At 33.4% G+C, this 18,575-nt stretch overlaps 1 protein-coding gene and 1 long non-coding RNA gene across 2 annotated transcripts in view; one reads left to right on the top strand and one right to left on the bottom strand.

Moving 5' to 3' along the window:
- Nucleotides 1-18,357, bottom strand: part of LOC143252790 (uncharacterized) — a 57,148-nt gene extending 38,791 nt beyond the window's left edge. Inside the window, exons 1-3 of the mRNA XM_076505496.1 lie at nucleotides 18,226-18,357; nucleotides 8,772-8,975; nucleotides 7,603-7,696 (exon numbers count right to left, since the gene is read on the bottom strand). Coding sequence (XP_076361611.1) covers nucleotides 7,603-7,696; nucleotides 8,772-8,975; nucleotides 18,226-18,255 — 328 coding nt within the window. The 5' untranslated portion in view covers nucleotides 18,256-18,357. The remainder of the gene's footprint in view (nucleotides 1-7,602; nucleotides 7,697-8,771; nucleotides 8,976-18,225) is intronic.
- On the top strand, nucleotides 7,740-18,368 carry LOC143252794 (uncharacterized). Its single transcript, XR_013029143.1, has 3 exons — nucleotides 7,740-7,850; nucleotides 8,915-8,981; nucleotides 18,234-18,368. It is a non-coding gene; the product is annotated as an uncharacterized LOC143252794 (long non-coding RNA).
- Nucleotides 18,369-18,575: the final 207 nt, after the last annotated feature.

The raw sequence follows: 18,575 nt of genomic DNA, 5'->3' as shown, positions 1-18,575 counted from the left end.
GTTTACCGAATGATGTTTCCTAGTTTACTACACGATGTTTTCCTTGTTTACCAAATGATATTTCTTATTTTACCATACAATGTTTCCCTAGTTTAGTATATGATGTTTTAGTAGTTCTCTATTTGATGTGTTCCTAGTTTACTAAACGATTTTCTTTAGTTTACTATACAATATTCTTTAGTTTACTATGCGATGTTTCTCTAGCTTACTAAACGATGTTTCTTAGTTTACTATAAAATGTTTTCATAGTTTACTAAATGATGTTCCATAGTTTACTAAACGATATTTCTTAGTTTACCATACGATGTTTTCATAGTTTACTAAATGATGTTCCATAGTTTACTAAACGATATTTCTTAGTTTACCATACGATGTTTTCCTAGTTTACTAAATGATGTTCCATAGTTTACTAAACGATATTTCTTAGTTTACCATACGATGTTTTCCTAGTTTACAAAATGATGTTCTCTAGCTTACAACAAAATGTTTTCTTTATTTTACTACTACTCGAAATTTTGAATTGAAAGATTGTATAAAAGATATACTGCTTTATTTGATAATATTGTTGTTATAAATGTTTGCTTCTTATCTCCCATGATAAAGATAACACAACATTCATAAAAGCATGTTTAAAATGTTTATTCTACTTTATAAGAAGCGTACATTTTTGTATAGAACTGTAAAATGTGTCACCGACTGCACGCATGCCATATTTATACAATGTTTTCGTTCGATAAATACTACACTAAGGAAAGAAAGAAGGAAAAATGAGATGTCAACTGCATACATCCTACACAAGAAATCGTTTGTTATATTTTATTTTCCAATCACGTATTAGACATAAGACAGCGTCAAGAAAGTATCGATTAGTGACCAGTTGCGATTTCTTTACGTTTAAACGAAACTCTGGTGAGGGCACTGTTGTCTGTAGAATTTATTGAGATAATATATCACTGTTCTTTATGTAAGTCTTAATAGTGCCTTCAATTATGTCATAAAACTAGTGGTCAAAAACAATCATGGTAAAAGGAATTAGCTACTTTTATACTGTCTTACGTAATCTGCGAAGATTCATATTAAATATAATTATATGTATTTATCAGAAACGGTGTACTAACACACTGATCATAACATTTCTTCAAATAAAAGGTAGATGCTGTAATGTCTTTTCTCCCAGCTAGTGGCACTATAAATTTCTAAAAGTTACTTTAAATTGCTGGCGGTAATCGTTTTCCTAAATAGATTTTTTTCTTCTGTAGAAGTAAAGAACGCGACATTCTTGAACAATCTCCACATGAAAACAAGAACAATCACACGCATTAAGTAGTGAACTTCTAAATATTAATGGTTCTAAGCTTTTAGATGAGGATCGACTGTGTAATACTAAAAACTGAAAAGACAAAGGTAATATTTTTACAATTGTTTTGCTTTACTGTAAAGCCATATTTCGGAGAGAAAATTTACTGTTGACGGTTTGTTTGTTTGTTTATTTTGAATTTCGCGCAATGTTACTCGAGGGCTATCTGCGCTAACCATCCCTAATTTAGCAGTGTAAGACTAGAGAGAAGCCAGCTAGTTATCATCACCAACCGCCAACTCTTGGGCTACTCTTTTACCAACGAATAGTGGGATTGAACGTCACATTATAACGCTCCCAGGACGAGCATGTTTGATGCGACGGGATTCAAACCCCGACCCTCTAATTACGTGCCGAGCGCCTTAACCACCTAGCCATGCCGGGCCAAACGTTTGTTGACGTTTAGTAGAGTGCTGTTCATTAAGATAAAAATAATTGCATACAACTTGTGACAAACGATATCGTCATAAACTTCTTGTTTTATATACATAAACGTAGAAAAAATTCACCACCACTTTATCCACATCACACTTGTGTAAACAATCAGTTCTTTATTCTCTGTCAAATTTTTATGCTGAACATCTGTCTTGAAAGTTTGGACCTAAACGTGAAGTTAATAAGAAAAAAGAAAAGTTTTCCAAAAGTCGTCATAGCAGGAAAAATTTAATATTTAAGAAGTCGCGATATTCGTGAACAAGTTCGTGTACTTCCAAAGTGTGTAAACCTGCGCTACTCTGCAAAAAACTTTGTTATTACCTATAAACATCAGAGTATTATTCAACTATATGGTCAGTGCACTTCTGTAAACACGACAGTAATCTAAGAAGGAGCTGCTCTTAGTTAGACCACCTTCGATATTTATTTCTTGAACCGACTTACTAAATTATGTAATCAATATATCCACATGCCAACATCGCTCGTGTTTTGGACTTGTTTTTTTCCCCGCACTGAAGTAGACGTGTTTTACTAGCTAAGGTTGTTTCTCCAGTTTAAATGATTTGTGAAAGAGTATATCACGTTTCTGCAATATATGAGTCAGTTCTATTCTGATATCTGTACTTCAAAATAGGTACATATTACTGGAGTAATCAAGTCACACTGAATCACTGTCTAATCCAAGTATAGTAACAGTACGATTTTGTTGCTTGGAGATCATAGTAACAGTTTGTTTTGTACTGTATCTTAAGCTGAAAGTTATTCCGTAATTTAACCTTCATAGCAAAATATGAAACGTGTAAATCTACGCACAGTGTATAAATCAATAGGCTGTTTAAGGCTACAACTACAGTTTCCTAGCACAAGAGACTTTTAAAGATCATTTTAGACCTAGTAATGATAGAAAGGATTTAGAGAATACTTTATTACAACAACCTGATGAAGTTTTTAATGGAAAATATTTAAATATAACAACTTCATGAAGGCTACAATGGAAAATATTTAAATACAACAACCTGATGAAGGCTATAATGGAAAATATTTAAATACTACAGCCTGATGAAGGTCATAATGGAGAATATTTTAATACAACAGACTCTTAAAGGTCAAAGTGGAGTTATCATGGTTGTGGAGAGTATTTTAACAGAACAGGCTATTGGTGGAGAATACATAAGTTAATTGCCCTTTATAAGAATGAGTTTTCATTCACTGTTTAATTCACTCGCGATCATGCCTCGTAAGGTGGTCATGATTACCACATGAAACTGTAAAACTTCCTTTGTAACAATATTTTGTAAAGAAAAGGAACTCAATCATAGGATACACATTGTATGTAAACGCCATATTTTAAGACCACGTTTAAGCTTTCTTAAGCATTGTGCTAGGTCATATAATTTCAATGAAGAGTTGAAGGTTTTTCTTTATAATTTTGTGTCCTTTGACTTCGTACCGTTTCACCCCGAAAAGGTTGTAACATAAACATCTAAAAGTAAGTTTATACATTGTCGCATTACACTGTCCTACAGTAGAGTTCACCATAAACAAGCTTGAAGGTACTAAATATGTCGCCCTATCATCTGCAGTAACATAACCTTGTAGTAGTATAAACAAACAGCTCATATACAGTTCAAACGATCCTCTTTATCCTAACACAACAAACTCTGGAAGATCAACCAATGGTTAACAAGGATGCAGAGAATTTCTTAACAAAACAGGAGCCTGAAATTGATTGCGCCTACTAAAAATGTAGAGATTATTCTAATACAAAAGGTAGTTGAAAGTTAGATTGGAAAATATTTTCTAATACAACAAGCAAGAACAGTGGCGCTACCAAAGATGTCGAAGGTAGTCGAACACAGAATGCTGTTGAAAACAACAGTGGTGAATATTTATTTTTATTTAGCCATTGAATACATTTTTAAAGAAACATTTGATGGGATTCAAACTTATAAACACATTCAAGAAGACGAGAAAACTTGAAGTACTGATGGTAAAAAATATTGTTTTGTAATAATTAACCAACGATAAGTGTAAAACATTTCCGAAAGTACACAACCGAAATGCACCAGTAAATTTATTTTAATCTGCCACCTAGTGACAAAGCGGTAAGTAAGAAGGTTCATAACACTGTGATCTATTTTGAGAGCTAATTAAGCACTACACAATGAATTGTGTTCTGTTTTGGAATCTAAATGAAAGACTGAACAAATACTTGTGATTTGTAGTGAGTGTTATTACAAACAGTACACTAAATGATATAATGTGTAATGAGAGCTAAGCTAGCTGAAATATTTCACAAAATTTCGTAGTCTATCTTAAGAACAAATTAATTGAAACGTTCTGTAGTTTTGTGGTCTACCTTGAGAAAAATGAAACACTTTACAAAGTATTCTGATCTGTCTTGAGGGCTAATTTAAACACTTCACAAAATTTTATGATCTGTGAAGCATACTACACACACTAGTTATAAACTGGGGCATACACCCTCCAAATACGCTGTTTGTACTGCCAAAGCCTAAGTGTAACGTATTCCAACATACTATTATCAAATTGTAATGCATTCCAACCTACTAATACACTGTTATGAAACGGTAAAGTATTTCAATATGTTGACACACTGTCGCCCAAAGGGTAACGCATTTCATGATTATAATAAAAGGCCATGAAATTCAGAGTTTTAGTAAACCTCCAGGTGGCTCAGCGGTAAGATTGAGGGCTTGGAACGCTAAAATGTTAAGTTGAAACCTTGTCGTGGGCACGACACAAAAAACCCCTTGTGCAAATATGCGCTTAACAGCAACAGACCTCAAAACAGTTATTAAAATGAACTGACATAAAAAGGCTTTGTTTACAGATTTCTTTCAAGTGTGTTATCGATTCAAACTGACTTCAGCTGGTTGATGTTAACTATACATCTCTGAGCATGAAGTAAGGAAAGTTTAACTTCCTCGTGCATGAAGAATAATACGGAGTAAATTAGTTGGAAACCACTCTTTTTTTCTTACGATATATCAAAGCAGTGCCCAGTACAGTTTATAGAGAGCTGCAAGGAAGCACTTTTACTTTCCTATAAGATGTGGAAGACAACATATAGAAATTGCTTTCGTTTTGTGACTTTGTTTGTACACGGACATTAACCCTACTGTAAACACAAGTGTTTTTAGAATATCATTTTCTCTTTGTCGACTTTATAGAATAACTTACTAACAAAAGAGCTGAATTTAGGATACTAATAACTTACCAATGTATAGAGTTAGGCTTAAGGCACATAAACAACTTAATAATGTAAAACGTTTCAGTCTATATCCTGAGATGAGTTTAGATGTCAAAGTACTTACAAGAAACACTATACAAAACTAATTATCTATATACAGACATAAAAAGTATTTATTAGTACGCAGATGCAAACCTACTTAGCTTTTGCAACCTGTTATAAACTTACAGAATTAAGCCCATATAAAGGATTGTTTGTTTATTTGTTTTGAATTTCGCTCAAAGCTACACGAGGGCTATCTGCGCTAGCCGTCACTAACTTAGCAGTGTAAGACTAGAGGGAAGGCAGCTAGTCATCATCACCAACCGCCAACTCTCGGGCTACTCTTTCACTAACGAATAGTTGGACTGCTCGTATTATTACAACACTCTCAAAGGGACGAGCATATTTGGTAGAACGAGGATTTGAACCAGCAACCATCGGATTATGAGTCGAGTGCCTTAACCACCTGGTTATGCCGGGCGTTGCCATAGAAGGGAACTAAGTACCAAAATAGAGAGATACTTTAAGATTATAAAACTCACTACGTACAGGTTTGAGTTCAAAATAAAAATAATATCAATGTACAAACGTACAGGGTTGAGTTCAAATAAGTAAACTACAAATCAATGTACTGTTTCAAACTAAGACTTTGTACGTTATAATCCAGCCTGTTTGTCTAGTTTTGGTGGTGAGCGAAAAGTCACACTGGTAGTGGCATATAGCAGATAAAGTGTTGTTGATACGCTACTTTACATACTTGTTATTGGAAACACATCTCAGATTAATGAAGAACGATACGGTTTAAATCATTATCAGTCTTAGTGTAACTTGATATCACCATTATGACTAACTCTGTAATTATAGCAAGATGTTTTTATAGTGTTAACTGTTTACTAGCGTAAAGAGTTGTTTTTCCAGTGTTACCTACTTATCATTATAAAAAAAGCTGTTTTTAGTGCATTAATTACTTATTAGAGTATGGAAGTGTTCTAGAACATCAACCTTTCACTGTTATACAGAACTATCTCAGAGAGTATTAACCATTTATAGCATACATATTTTTTTCTAGTGCATCATTTATTTTTAAGCGCTTTGTTTGAGTAACGATCAACATAAGGATGAATAAACATAGAGAACATAAGTACACTCAATCAATAAATGCATTGATATTATACATTACATGGCCAAAAGTTTGTGGACAACCGAATATCACACCCATATGTGCTTGTTGAGCATCTCATTCCAAAACCATGGGTATTATATGGAGTCCGTACCCCCTTTGCTGTTATAACAGGCTTCACTCTTCTGGGAGAACTTTTTACTAGATTTTGGAACAGAGCTGCGGGGATTCGCTCCTATTCTGCCACAAGAGCATTAGTGAAGTCGGGTACTTATGTCGTGTGAGAAGGCCTGGCTCGCAGTCGGCGTTCCAATTCATTCCAAACGTGTTCGATGGGGTTGAGGTCAAGGCTCTCTGCGGGATAGTCAAGCTCTTTCACACCAACCTCGGCGAACCATATCTTTATGGGCCTAACTTTGTGCACGGGGGTATTGTCATGCTGAAACAAAAAAGGGTCTTCCCCAAACCGTTGCTACAAAGTTGGAAGCACATAATTCTCGAGAATGTCGTTGTATGCTGTAGCATTAAGACTTTTTTTCACTGAAACTAAAAGGCCTAGCCCAAACAATGAAAAACAGCCCCAGACCATTATTCTTCCTCTACAAAACTTTACAGTTGGCACCATGCATTCAGGCAAATAGCGTTCTCCTGGCATCTGCCAAACCCAGATTCGTCCGTTCAGGCTGTCAGATAGTAAAGCATGATTCACCACTCCAGAGAACGCGTTTCCACTGCTCCAGAGTCTAATGGCGGTGTGCTTTACATCACTCCAGCCAACGATTGGCATTGCGCATGGTGATCTTAGGCTTGTGTGTGGCTGCTCGACCATGGAAACCCATTTTATGAAGCTCCCGACGAGCAGTTCTTTTACTGACATTGCCTACAGAGGCAGTATGGAACTCGGTAGTGAGTATTGCAACAATGGACAGACGATTTTTACGCGCTACGCGCTTCAGTACTCGGCGGTCCCGTTCTGTGAGCTTGTGTGGCTTACCGCTTCGTGGCTGAGCTGTTGTTGCTTCTCGACGTTTTCACTTCACAATAACAGCACTTACAGTTGACCGGAGCAGCTCTAGCAGGGCAGAAATTTGACAAACTGACTTGTTGGAAACGTGGCATCTTATGACAGTGCCACGTTAAAATTTACTTATCTCTTCAGAGCGACCCTTTCTATTGCCAATGTTTGTCTATGAAAATTGCATGGCTGTATGCTAGATTTTATGTATCTGTCAGCAATGGGTGTGACTGGTATAACCTAACCCTCTGATTAGAATGGGTGTCTACATACTTATGGCCATACAGTATAAATATGTATATATATATATATATAATAATATTATATTACGTATACATTTTCATTTTGGTATTTAATTATTGGATGAAAAAACAACTAGTAGAAACATAAAACAAATCATATCCAGTTATTTTATTTACCTTGTCCTGGGTAACCAAAGGGGAAGACACATCCATCTGTTCCGTTGATAACTGCATAAAGGATTTCCGTTAAAGTCGTGGAATAAACTTCTGCCTAAAGCAAAAAACAAAAAACAAACACACACACACGAAGAAAATATAAATGAGAAGTTTTCAATACTCTGTTGCATTATTTTGATATGTATAAAAAAGATCTTCTATTAAGCAAGTTAATTAACTTAGACCATAAGCTGAAACACTTTTAAAATGTAAGGTAACGAGTCGATTACTCTCTTCAATTCAGAGTAAACTATGACGTTCCTTGTATAATTATTAAGTTAATAACTATAAATTGAAGAAAATTGAGACCATTAAGTAACTGTTGTTTTTGTACAGCTAAACTCTAGCTTTCGTTCAAACAGCACAAGATATTTATAGTGAGAGTTAAAACATAAAGTTGGGCATATTGATATTACTATTTGTGTTTATTGTAGTATTTTACAGTTACGTAACTGTTGTTTTTGTATAGCTAAACTCTAGCTTCCATTCAAACAGCACAAGATATTTATAGTGAGAGTTAAAACATAAAGTTGGGCATATTGATATTACTATTTGTGTTTATTTTAGTATTTTACAGTTAAGTAACTATTGTTTTTGTATAGATAAACTCTAGCTTCCATTCAAACAGCACAAGATATTTATAGTGAGAGTTAAAACATAAAGTTGGGCATATTGATATTACAATTTGTGTTTATTTTAGTCTTTTATAGTATTTTTATGAGAAACAAAACTAAAAATATATTTTCGATTATCCGGATTATCTAACAAGACAAATACTGCGTTTATGAGGAAAAACAAAGCTCTTTTTCATTTATAAGAAACGAAACAAACAATTTGACTCTGCTACAGTAAATGTCTATTAAATATTTAGGACGGAGAAAAAAGACAGAACTCATGACATGCCCCTCTTTTAAGAAGTAAAGCATAAATTATTGGAAAACATGGTTCTAAACTTTAAAATGTTCTTGGCATCAGTGAGATTGTATTTAACGAAATGTCAAGCCTCTTTTCTCTACCCATTGATTATATTGAGTTTAGGCTTATTAACTTGATGCTTAGAATTTTTTTCACCAACCCAGCAATAGGCTAACTTGTTTATTATTAATAACTTTGTATGCATAGATAATTACTTGACTGTTTTCGGGAGTAAAAATATGGTCAAAAGCAAACATCTTGGGTGTCTTAGCCCCAGTCTGTCGAGGACCACAGTTGGAGGTTCCGCTTTCTGTTGAAAAAGTAGAAGGATCGTAAACAGCAACTTGTTTCTTTTTAGTGTCAACCGTTAAGCAGTTGGGAGCAGCACTTGTTGGGTTAATCCGTAACACGACCTTCACCTGAAGGTAAGAAGAACAATAATTAACGTGATTTGTATAAAGCAGCTGAACAAGCACATTCTGTTTATTATATAGGCTTTAACTGCACTGTAGAAATAAAGGTAAGATATTTATATGGTAAACATTAAACTACTTAAGCTTCTTTTAATAAGACATTTCTTTAGTTTGTAGAGCATAAAAAATGCCAAATGACCACAAAAGTTTTCATATCTTTTTCAGCGAAATTAATAAAAAAGTGTTTTTATAACTAGCGCTAAAAGATCGAATGAAGGGGGCACTAGTTGCTTAGTTACTGGCCCTTCATTAGGTCAATAACAGAGAATAATGATAGTAATGGTAGTCTGTAAGATTATTACGATAAATCAACTTGATTTCTTTGGTAACTGGATAGTGTTTTTGATAATATACTAAATATGAAATCTCTTCCTTGAAGTAAGTTTATATATATTAATGAAGTAAAATGGTTATTTATAGTCAGCTGGCAACGTTGTTTTTAATATCAGCTTATTTGTTGTTTTCTTTCAAAAGCTACTAAAATATTTGTTTGTGAATACACTGAATATTATATTACATTGTAAGACGAACAGAAGATATTTGATTTATTTTGTCCAAAACAACTGATCTAACATTGCGTAATATTTGGAATTGTTATCCAGAGTTTCCATCTTAAGCTCTTTGGATGAGCTCTTTAATCATTTGGATTTATATTCTGTTGCGTTTGTTGCTACCGGGATTAAATGTTAGCCACTTGACGAGGTTTCCTACAAGGAGCTCAGACAGTGCATCTGTTCCAAGATTACTGACCAAGCTGTCTTAGTTTCTGAACAGAGGTATCTATAAGGAATTATTTTGATACCATAGTCTTGATTCCTATCCTATTACTAAAGTTCATATAAATATCTCTCATCATTTTCCTTCTCTTCTAATAATCACCAGATCATCATTGCCTACTGGATGTACATCATTCAACTATGACATAAGATTTCGCTGGTCTCAGATTGATTGTTAGAATACGAGCTTTGCTGACGAGCTGCACTAAAAGCTTGCATCTTGAGTTCAGGGGTTGTTCAGTTTTCTAACTATGCAACGTAGTAACATTATATCGTCGTTCAACTAATCTTAACATCTATTATTAGGAATTAACGGGTATCGATGTGATTCTTTGTAAATATTTTAGTATGTTCTAATTTTGGTTTAGCTAAAATTTGGAGAGAGATTATTTTTAATGATTTGTAACGAAGTATATCAAGATATATAAAATATATCTTATAATATATAATATATATATAAGATAGATATATAATATATATATTAAGATATATAAAAGTATTATCTCTAAGATAACCTATCCTACAGTTCACAAATTCCTAATGTCATTGTGTAATAAATAAATTTAGACCAACTAGCCTTCGTTCCCTATGCTCACCGAATTATTATGTTATTTAAATACATAATATTTATATATTAAAATACTAACTTTAAGGACGACTGTATTACGTTCCTTAAGCTTATAGTATCACTACGCGGTAGAAACAGGACTGTAAGCTTCCCGGTTTTCACATCAATCCCTACTTTCACTCATCATTTTTCAATACTCAGAAGGGTTTCTCAAAATTATAAATATTACATTGCTAAGAGGTTATCACTTGACTTTTTACTAAACACTGGTAAGCTGTAAAGCGTCATTTTTCTGACTTAAAAAGAAGAACAGTTCTTCATCAACCTTTAACTATCTAGTCATGAAATAAAGTTAACAATTCTGGTGTCCAGAAACGTGTTCTTTCCCCTTCAAACCCATGTTTTACACCAGTCTGTCCAAGTTCTTGTAATAATCACATATACGTTTAATATCTTGTGTACATTTCCTTCTCTTAGCAAAATTTACCGTCTACGTTGCCTTGCGATTAATAATTTATAACTTGCAAGAACCAGCTTTCTTCAAGTCTAGTTGTTACATTAGGCATACTTGTTGAGGATTTCCACTCAACGAAACCATACAAGCAGATCCTTTATAACTTTCACCACCTAGTTTCCCTCAAAACTAGTTGAGGATTACAAACAGATCTTTTATAAAATGAAAGAAAATAAACTACATCAAATGGTCATTTAAAAGGGAATATTATTTGCATATACAACCAACCCCAGCATTCTGACTGAAATTTGAGAACTTTTGTTCTATAACGTTCTGCTTTGAGTGAGTATTTAATAAGCAAACATTGTTTTATCAAGTAAATAGAATACTCTAGGATGGTGTGGCATGACCCATTCAGCATCTTCTACAGTAAGTATAAATAAAGAAACCAACTAGTTACAAGAAGATGTTAAGATATTTGATCTCCACCATAGAATGGTGTAAAAAAATCACCATTTTGTCTTTGGTCTCTGACGTGGATCAGATCATCCTCTCAGAGTAAAAGATGATCGGCGAGCATAAACTGATGGGTAAGATTTTAATCTCTTTCAGCTATCATGAGGGCTATTTGACAATCTACAAATGCACCTTTTTAAAGTCCAAATGCCCAACACTACTATGACTCTATCACACAAAGATGTGGTATTTATCCTCTTATGGCTCTCCCCTTCGCAGTCATTGCTGTAGACACAAATGGATATTTCTTCAAAACTTCACAATTCCTCTAAACTTTTTAAACTATCTTCGTAGATCTGAGAAACTACAATTATTTGGAAGCTGACAAAAAACAAAAGAAAAATATATAGTTCTTGGAGCTATGAAAAAGAAAATGTCTAACACAATAGGAAGACGTTTGTGGTCTTTTGTATATTAAAATAACAATAAAAACAATCTCTCAATTTTTAGCCTATTCTTCATTGTTTACATTGTTTATCAATTACTGTGCTATGGTTGCAATTTTACACAGTTTTACCAGTTTTTGTGCACTATGTTCCCTGAAGAAATATTTAGACACAAAATGTCGATTTGGAAAATAAAAAGGTTAGATCATTTTATTTTATATTTATCTTACATATTTTCAGCAACGATCTGTAGTGTAATCTTTAACCTCTGAGGTTCGCAAACTAAAATTCGTTAAATTTCTTGCAACCTGTCACATTTTTCATTTAAAATGTCGGAAATTGAGCATACTTTAATATGGTTTGTGTTTAAAATTTAGGTAAGAAAAATATGAGAATAATTTACAATTTTTTTTTTACTGCAGTAGAAGTATATATATCGAAGTAACGTTTACTAGTTCCATAGCATCGCTATGGTTAGGGCGTTTAGTTCTCTACCTGAGCGTCGCAAGTTCGAGTCCTCAATGCACAAAAAAATGCTCTTTTGTTTAGTCGTAGGGTCGTTATACTGTTATTATCAATCCCACTATTTGTTGGTAAAAAATAGCGTAAAAGTTGGCTGTGGGTAGTGATGACTAACTGCCTTTCCTCTAATCTTCCACTGTTAAATTAGGGACGGCTGGCACAGATAGCCCTCGTTCATCATTGGGCAAAATTCAAAACAAACCAAGCACAGGGAAGCACGTTGTTTTCATTTGAAGTTTTGAAAGAACTGATTTTAATAGCGTTTCTTATTTCATAAACATTTTTGAGTACTGATGAATTGTGTTTAACACAGAAACTGACGAGCCGTCTTCCATGAAAAATTTACAGAAAGTATAGTCGAGATTGTACTGCAAAACAAAAGCTTATTCGACTGCATATCCTCATCTATGAGTATGATCGCTTTATGCGCACATATGTACATATTTTATAATTGCTTGTGTCGCGTGAGATTATTTTGACTTAAGTTGATCCTTCTATTCATTTTTACTTTTTTATTATTGTAACAAATGCACTAAAATCCCATCTTAACAAGTGTACGAATAGTGACAGCATGTAAAGTTACTCAGTGTGGGATATATAAGGCAATTTTATTTACGAAGAACAAGGGTTTCTACTCTTTTCACCTGGTGTTTTCTCTTGTACTAATGATTAACAATACATTAAGTATAACAAGATCCTGGAGGCTCTGCAGTTGTGTACAATAATTTCAACAGTGTTCCGTTGTTTCCATATTTAGTAATTCCCCTACACCTCATTTTGAGCCTCATTTCTTCGGTAAATAGGCAGCCAAAGCCTTTTCATAATCGTATTCAGGGACTGGCAAATGAGTCAGTTAGCAGTAAATAAGATGATTTTTGTTTCTTTCTAAGAAAAAAGTAACACTATTGTGATGGGAGCCTTACGTTTGAAACCTTAAACAGAAGCAGTTAAAAAGACGAACCATAAAGATATTTAATGAGTAACTTAAATAAAACATTTTTTCCTCAAAGTCCCAGCTATGTAGAGGGACTTAGCGTGGAAACAACAAATTCAATGGACAAGCAGAAGACCTATATATATATCGTACTATGCAGATAAGTCCTATAATTTTGTGCTTGTGTGTATTTTTAAGTGTTACAATATAAGCTACTTCTCATTGATGCCTGGTGGTTGTATAGTTCTGGGAAATGTTTTCACCATAGTGCCAGTAAGTTACATTCCTCACATATTTAAAGTGTTTACAATAGAAGATACTATAGTAAACCAGGAAAAATGTGAAGAAAATTTTTAGTGCTGGTAAATTACATTCCTAAAATATTAAAAAAAAACTCTTCAGCACAAAAATGTGTTCCTATATCCCATATATACATACAGTGCCTTACAAAAGTATTCACCTCTGTCAATAATGTCACATTTTGAAGAAACACAAATGATGTAAAGAATTTTTTAAAGAACTTGTTTTTTATTTAAAACTCTGATAATCAAATTTAACACTGTTATGTGTTAAAGAAATTGGATGTTAGCAGAACTTGGAAAGAAGGTATATAAATTGCAATTTGCTGATTGCATAAGTATTCAGCCTCTTAAGTCAGTACTTGTTGGAAGCAATTACTGCTGTGAGTCTTTTTGGATAGGTCTCTACCAGCTTTGCACAATGGGATGATGTAATTCTTGTCCATTCTTTGTGACAAAATTGCTCCAATTCTGATAAGTTTGTTAGGGATCATTGATTGACTGCAATTTTCACGTCTCTTCTTAAATTTTCTATTGAATTCAAGTGAGAACGTTGGCTGGGTAACTCCAAAACATTCACTTTCTTTTTTTGAAACCACTTTAGTGTTTCTTTGGTCATTGTCCTGCTGAAACGTGAATTTTCAGCCAAGTGTTAGATCCTTGGTTACCTCAAGCAGGTTTTTCTCTAGGATTTTTCTGTATTTTGTACCATCCATCTTCATCCAGTCCTGATGATCTTCCCAGTCCTTGGCAATGAGTAAAATCATTATAATATAATGTTGCCACCATCAAACTGTCAGTTGAAATAAAAATTGAGTTTTTTTGGTCTAAATTTAAAGTGTTACATCTGTCGTAAGTCCAACACACCACAAACTCTTCTGTAACATGTTTGCAAAATCATTTAGCTGTTTCGCTAACTCCATACGAGATTTAAGATGATTCGCTTTCATTAATAGCTTCTTTCTTTCCACTCGCCCCCACCACTAGTTTTGTTTAAGGACCGGAACGTTGTCCATGTATGAACTCTGACTCTTATCTCATGCATGAAATTTTCCAACTCTTTTAAAATCACTCTTGATTTTACAGAGGCATCCCTAACCAGTTTCCCGCTTTCCTGGCTGCTAAGTTTGCAAGGATGGCTTAATATAAGTAGCGACTGGTGGTAAGAACCACATTCTACTTCTTAATGATGGACTTCACTGTACTCAAAGGAACAGTCAGCGACTTTGAAATTTTCTTATAACCTTATTTTGATCTGTGCTTCTCAACCACTTTATGCCTGACTTGTTTAGAAAGTTTCTTGGTCTTAATGATTGGTTTGCCGTATCACTGTTTGGGTTGTGGTTTGAACAAGTGTATTTACTCTGTAGTTAAATTAAACCACTTTCATTACAAACAGACAGTTACACCAATTTTGTGACCTTTCAAATTAATCATTTGTATCTAAACTAATTTAGGGTTGCCGTAGCAATTGAGAATATTCTAATATAATTTTTTTAAGTGTAAATTACTTACATAATATATATAAGCGTTTTCTTAGCTTTCTCAGTTTGAAGTAGATTGTATGTGGATTCTAGTATAAAGCCTCATTTGAAAGTTTCATTGTTGCAAGCTCTGACGGCAACAACATATACAAACTTTGCAGGGGGATGAATATTTTTGCCAGACATTGTCTATATGAGTGAAGTACGTGTTCTATACTGTCGGTAAATTGCATTTCTAACATGTTTAAAATGTTTACAATAGAAAATATAATACAAAATCCTTAATATTTGAATACAAGACACGCTCCAAAAGGCTATGGTAAGTGGAATTTTTTACTGAAAATGTGTTGTAAAAGTTATTCAAGTCACAACACGATGATCTATTACCGTTGAATTTCGCGCAAAGTTACACGAGGGTTACCTACGGAGACGATACATAGGTGATACAGAGAAGATATTGTGGCTACAACAATTTTCTGGCGAACAATTCGTGTTTTTAATGTTAAGTACAAAGTCACACAGTGGGTAATCTGTACTCTATCTACCCATAGAAGCTACCTAAATCAGATTTTTAGCGTTTTGAGCTTTTAAAATTACCGCTGGCTCACGGAGATCCTGGCTAACAGATTTAAAAAACATGCTCATAGAAGATGGCGTATGCATTTGAAATTTGGGGACCGTTTATTAATAAATACACTGCAAAAGGATGATAGGCAAATGAACAGAATTAACATATAGATGGCGTCGTGAGTAGGTAATCTGTAATGACTTAGAGTCTTAGAGCAACAGAACTGCAGTGTTAAAAACTGCCGAGTACAAATTATAATTAAATATTTACGTGGTATGAAACTATATTTTCATGAAATTCGTCTTTGCTCTCATTCAACATTTTTCCATTTTAAATTAGAAGTATTTTGCTTAGAATATCTTCATAAATGTTGTATCGGATTTACCATTACATATTTATTTTAATGTTGATATTTGTTTAAGATAAATTTATAATTAAAAATGTACATACCTTATACTGTTGAATCTGTGTTGCGAAATTCCAGTCTATTCAATAAAACTGTAAAAGATTCTCGAGTGTAAGAATCAACCATGTGTATGCAAACGCTACTGTATCATCAGCATTATTTTGTAAGTTGAAATTTCTAGAATCTCACCCCACATTGATAAAATGTAACCAATGCGATATGCCAAGAGACAGTTTATATTAGGCCCAACATGGCCAGGTGGTTAAGGCACTCGACTGGTAATCCGAAGGTCGCAGGTTTGAATCCCCGTCACACTATACATGTCACACTATTTTAATGCCGATATTTGTTTAAGATAAATTTATAATTAAAAATGTACATACCTTATACTGTTAAATCTGTATTGCGAAATTCTTGTCTATTCACTAAAAGTGTAGAAGATTCTCGAGTGTAAGAATCAACCAAAGGCACTCGTCTCGTAATTTTGGGGTCGCGGGTTCGAATCTCCGTTACACCAAACATGCTCGCCCTTTCAGCTGTGGGGGCATTATAATGTGATGGCCAATCTTACTGTTTTGTTTTCCGTTTTACTATACTTTGGACTCTCAAAAATGTTAGGTATAGGATTTTAAATACATCATGTGTTGTTTTACATTTCTTTCTTCATCAATAATTGTGTTTTCTTGTTACTATGACTTTCTTTTTTCACCTCAAATAAGCTGATGCTGAACTTGACTTTCAACTTTAAAGCTTGGAATAAACTCGTGCCAACATTAGATAAAAAGAAACATTAATTTCAGTGCAGAGTTCTCGTCATTTCAATTTTTATAATGATGAATCTATTGTTAAGGAGGTGAGAAAGGCAGTTTGTGGACTGATAAGTTATTACTGATGCAGGAAAGCTAAGAATTTCCGAACTAACTTAAGATGAAAAAACTTACACTATTCAGTGATTCAAAAAATAATAATACTTAAGGTTTGTTATGTTATTCTAGGATAACGGGAAACTCTATAGTGATAAAAAACACGAATAAATCCTATCCTGCATGATTATAACTTTTATTATATAATTCAAAACAAAACAAACAAACCCTCTATATATTGAATGAAATGTAAGATTGCGATAATGTTCAGTTGTAGCATTTATTTTTTAATGGAAATATTTTTATTACATTTGCGTATCATTCATTATCTCTGATAATTTCTTGTTTATCCGATCTTGGACTTTCACAATAGTTTGACCAACAGTTTTGATTATACATAAAAACAGTTGATTGTGATTTTTACTTGATCTGAAGTGATTGTTACATTGTGACATTTTAAACGAAATTACGAGTAGTTCCTCTTAAAACACTATCACTTCCTACGTTTTGTTTATTATATTTGGACATTGATGAATTTCTGGTGGTCCATTAAGCCTCTCGTGGTTTTAGATGTCGTCTATTAATATATTTGTTTTGCTCTTTTCTGTTTATTGCTTCATAAGTTTGTTTAACAGATAGAATTCCAAATACGACATTAACAGACTATAAAGATTATCCTGACTGTTGCTTTGTTCAGTTGTTCAAAGTTAAGATTACTTAATGCAGAAATAATAACATATAATCAACTACACAAGATACCAGAAGATGTTTTATTTGATTACATCCTGCTTGACAAGAAGAATGATCTACAAGTATTCCAAGCAGGGGTTAGATACAAACTCAATAAAACAATCTATAGTGAAGTATGAAGATTGTTTATTCTTTCATGTTTGTATATTTTATTTATTAAAATTTAACAAAAAGAAAATTGCTTCCAACTGCGACGTAGAACTTGAGATTAATATTAGGCTTGTTACATAAATGAGCATGCAAAACATGTTATTGATTTGTAATCGCACCATAAAGTATGTATTTTCACCACTTAAAATTAATATTCATGGCAGTATTGTTGAAACCAACATTATATTGTAAACATATGTTAAGCCTATTAAGTATGTACTGTTTGGTTTTGATATATAACTAGCTGCTTATTAACTATTTATAACCTAAAATACTTTAGCTGTTTGGATAATATAAGATATGCTGTTACAGCTAATTACCTTTTATTTAGAGTAGTGATTCAAAAAATAGATTAGGACTATACGTCATCTTCTCTTCACTGAAATTCACGTTAAATGGTTTATCAACGTCTTTTTAGCTTTAGGTTATTTACTGAATATCTTATTACGAAAATGGGTAAATATGAAATATTCTGAGAGTTCATATTCCAGTTAAAAATGCTATTGCTATGCTTACTTACTCTTCCAGAACTCTCTCGTCTGCTGGACATCCTGCGGTATCCAGATGGAAGGAATGGTGGAACCAGCTTAAGAAGATCTCCAAAGTTTGTATGAGATGATAAGACATGGGACGACCTGTTCAAAAGGTGGTGTTTTTTCTTTTTTCCTGAAGATTGTAAGTTGAGTCTTTGAGCAGCTCTAAAGGTTGATGAGAATTATTACACGAGCTGTCTTTCAAAACTGGTTAATAAAGTTTTATTTAAATTATGAATTATGGTCACAAAGATTCTAGATATTTTTTATATCTAAGTTATGTTGTGAAGTAAAACATTAATTAATCAATGTTGTTATACTAGATGTTTCTTACACG

Source organism: Tachypleus tridentatus, chromosome 1 (assembly GCF_004210375.1).
Source record: "Tachypleus tridentatus isolate NWPU-2018 chromosome 1, ASM421037v1, whole genome shotgun sequence".
Taxonomy (NCBI): domain Eukaryota; kingdom Metazoa; phylum Arthropoda; class Merostomata; order Xiphosura; family Limulidae; genus Tachypleus; species Tachypleus tridentatus.
This window is presented reverse-complemented; position numbering and strand designations above follow the sequence as displayed.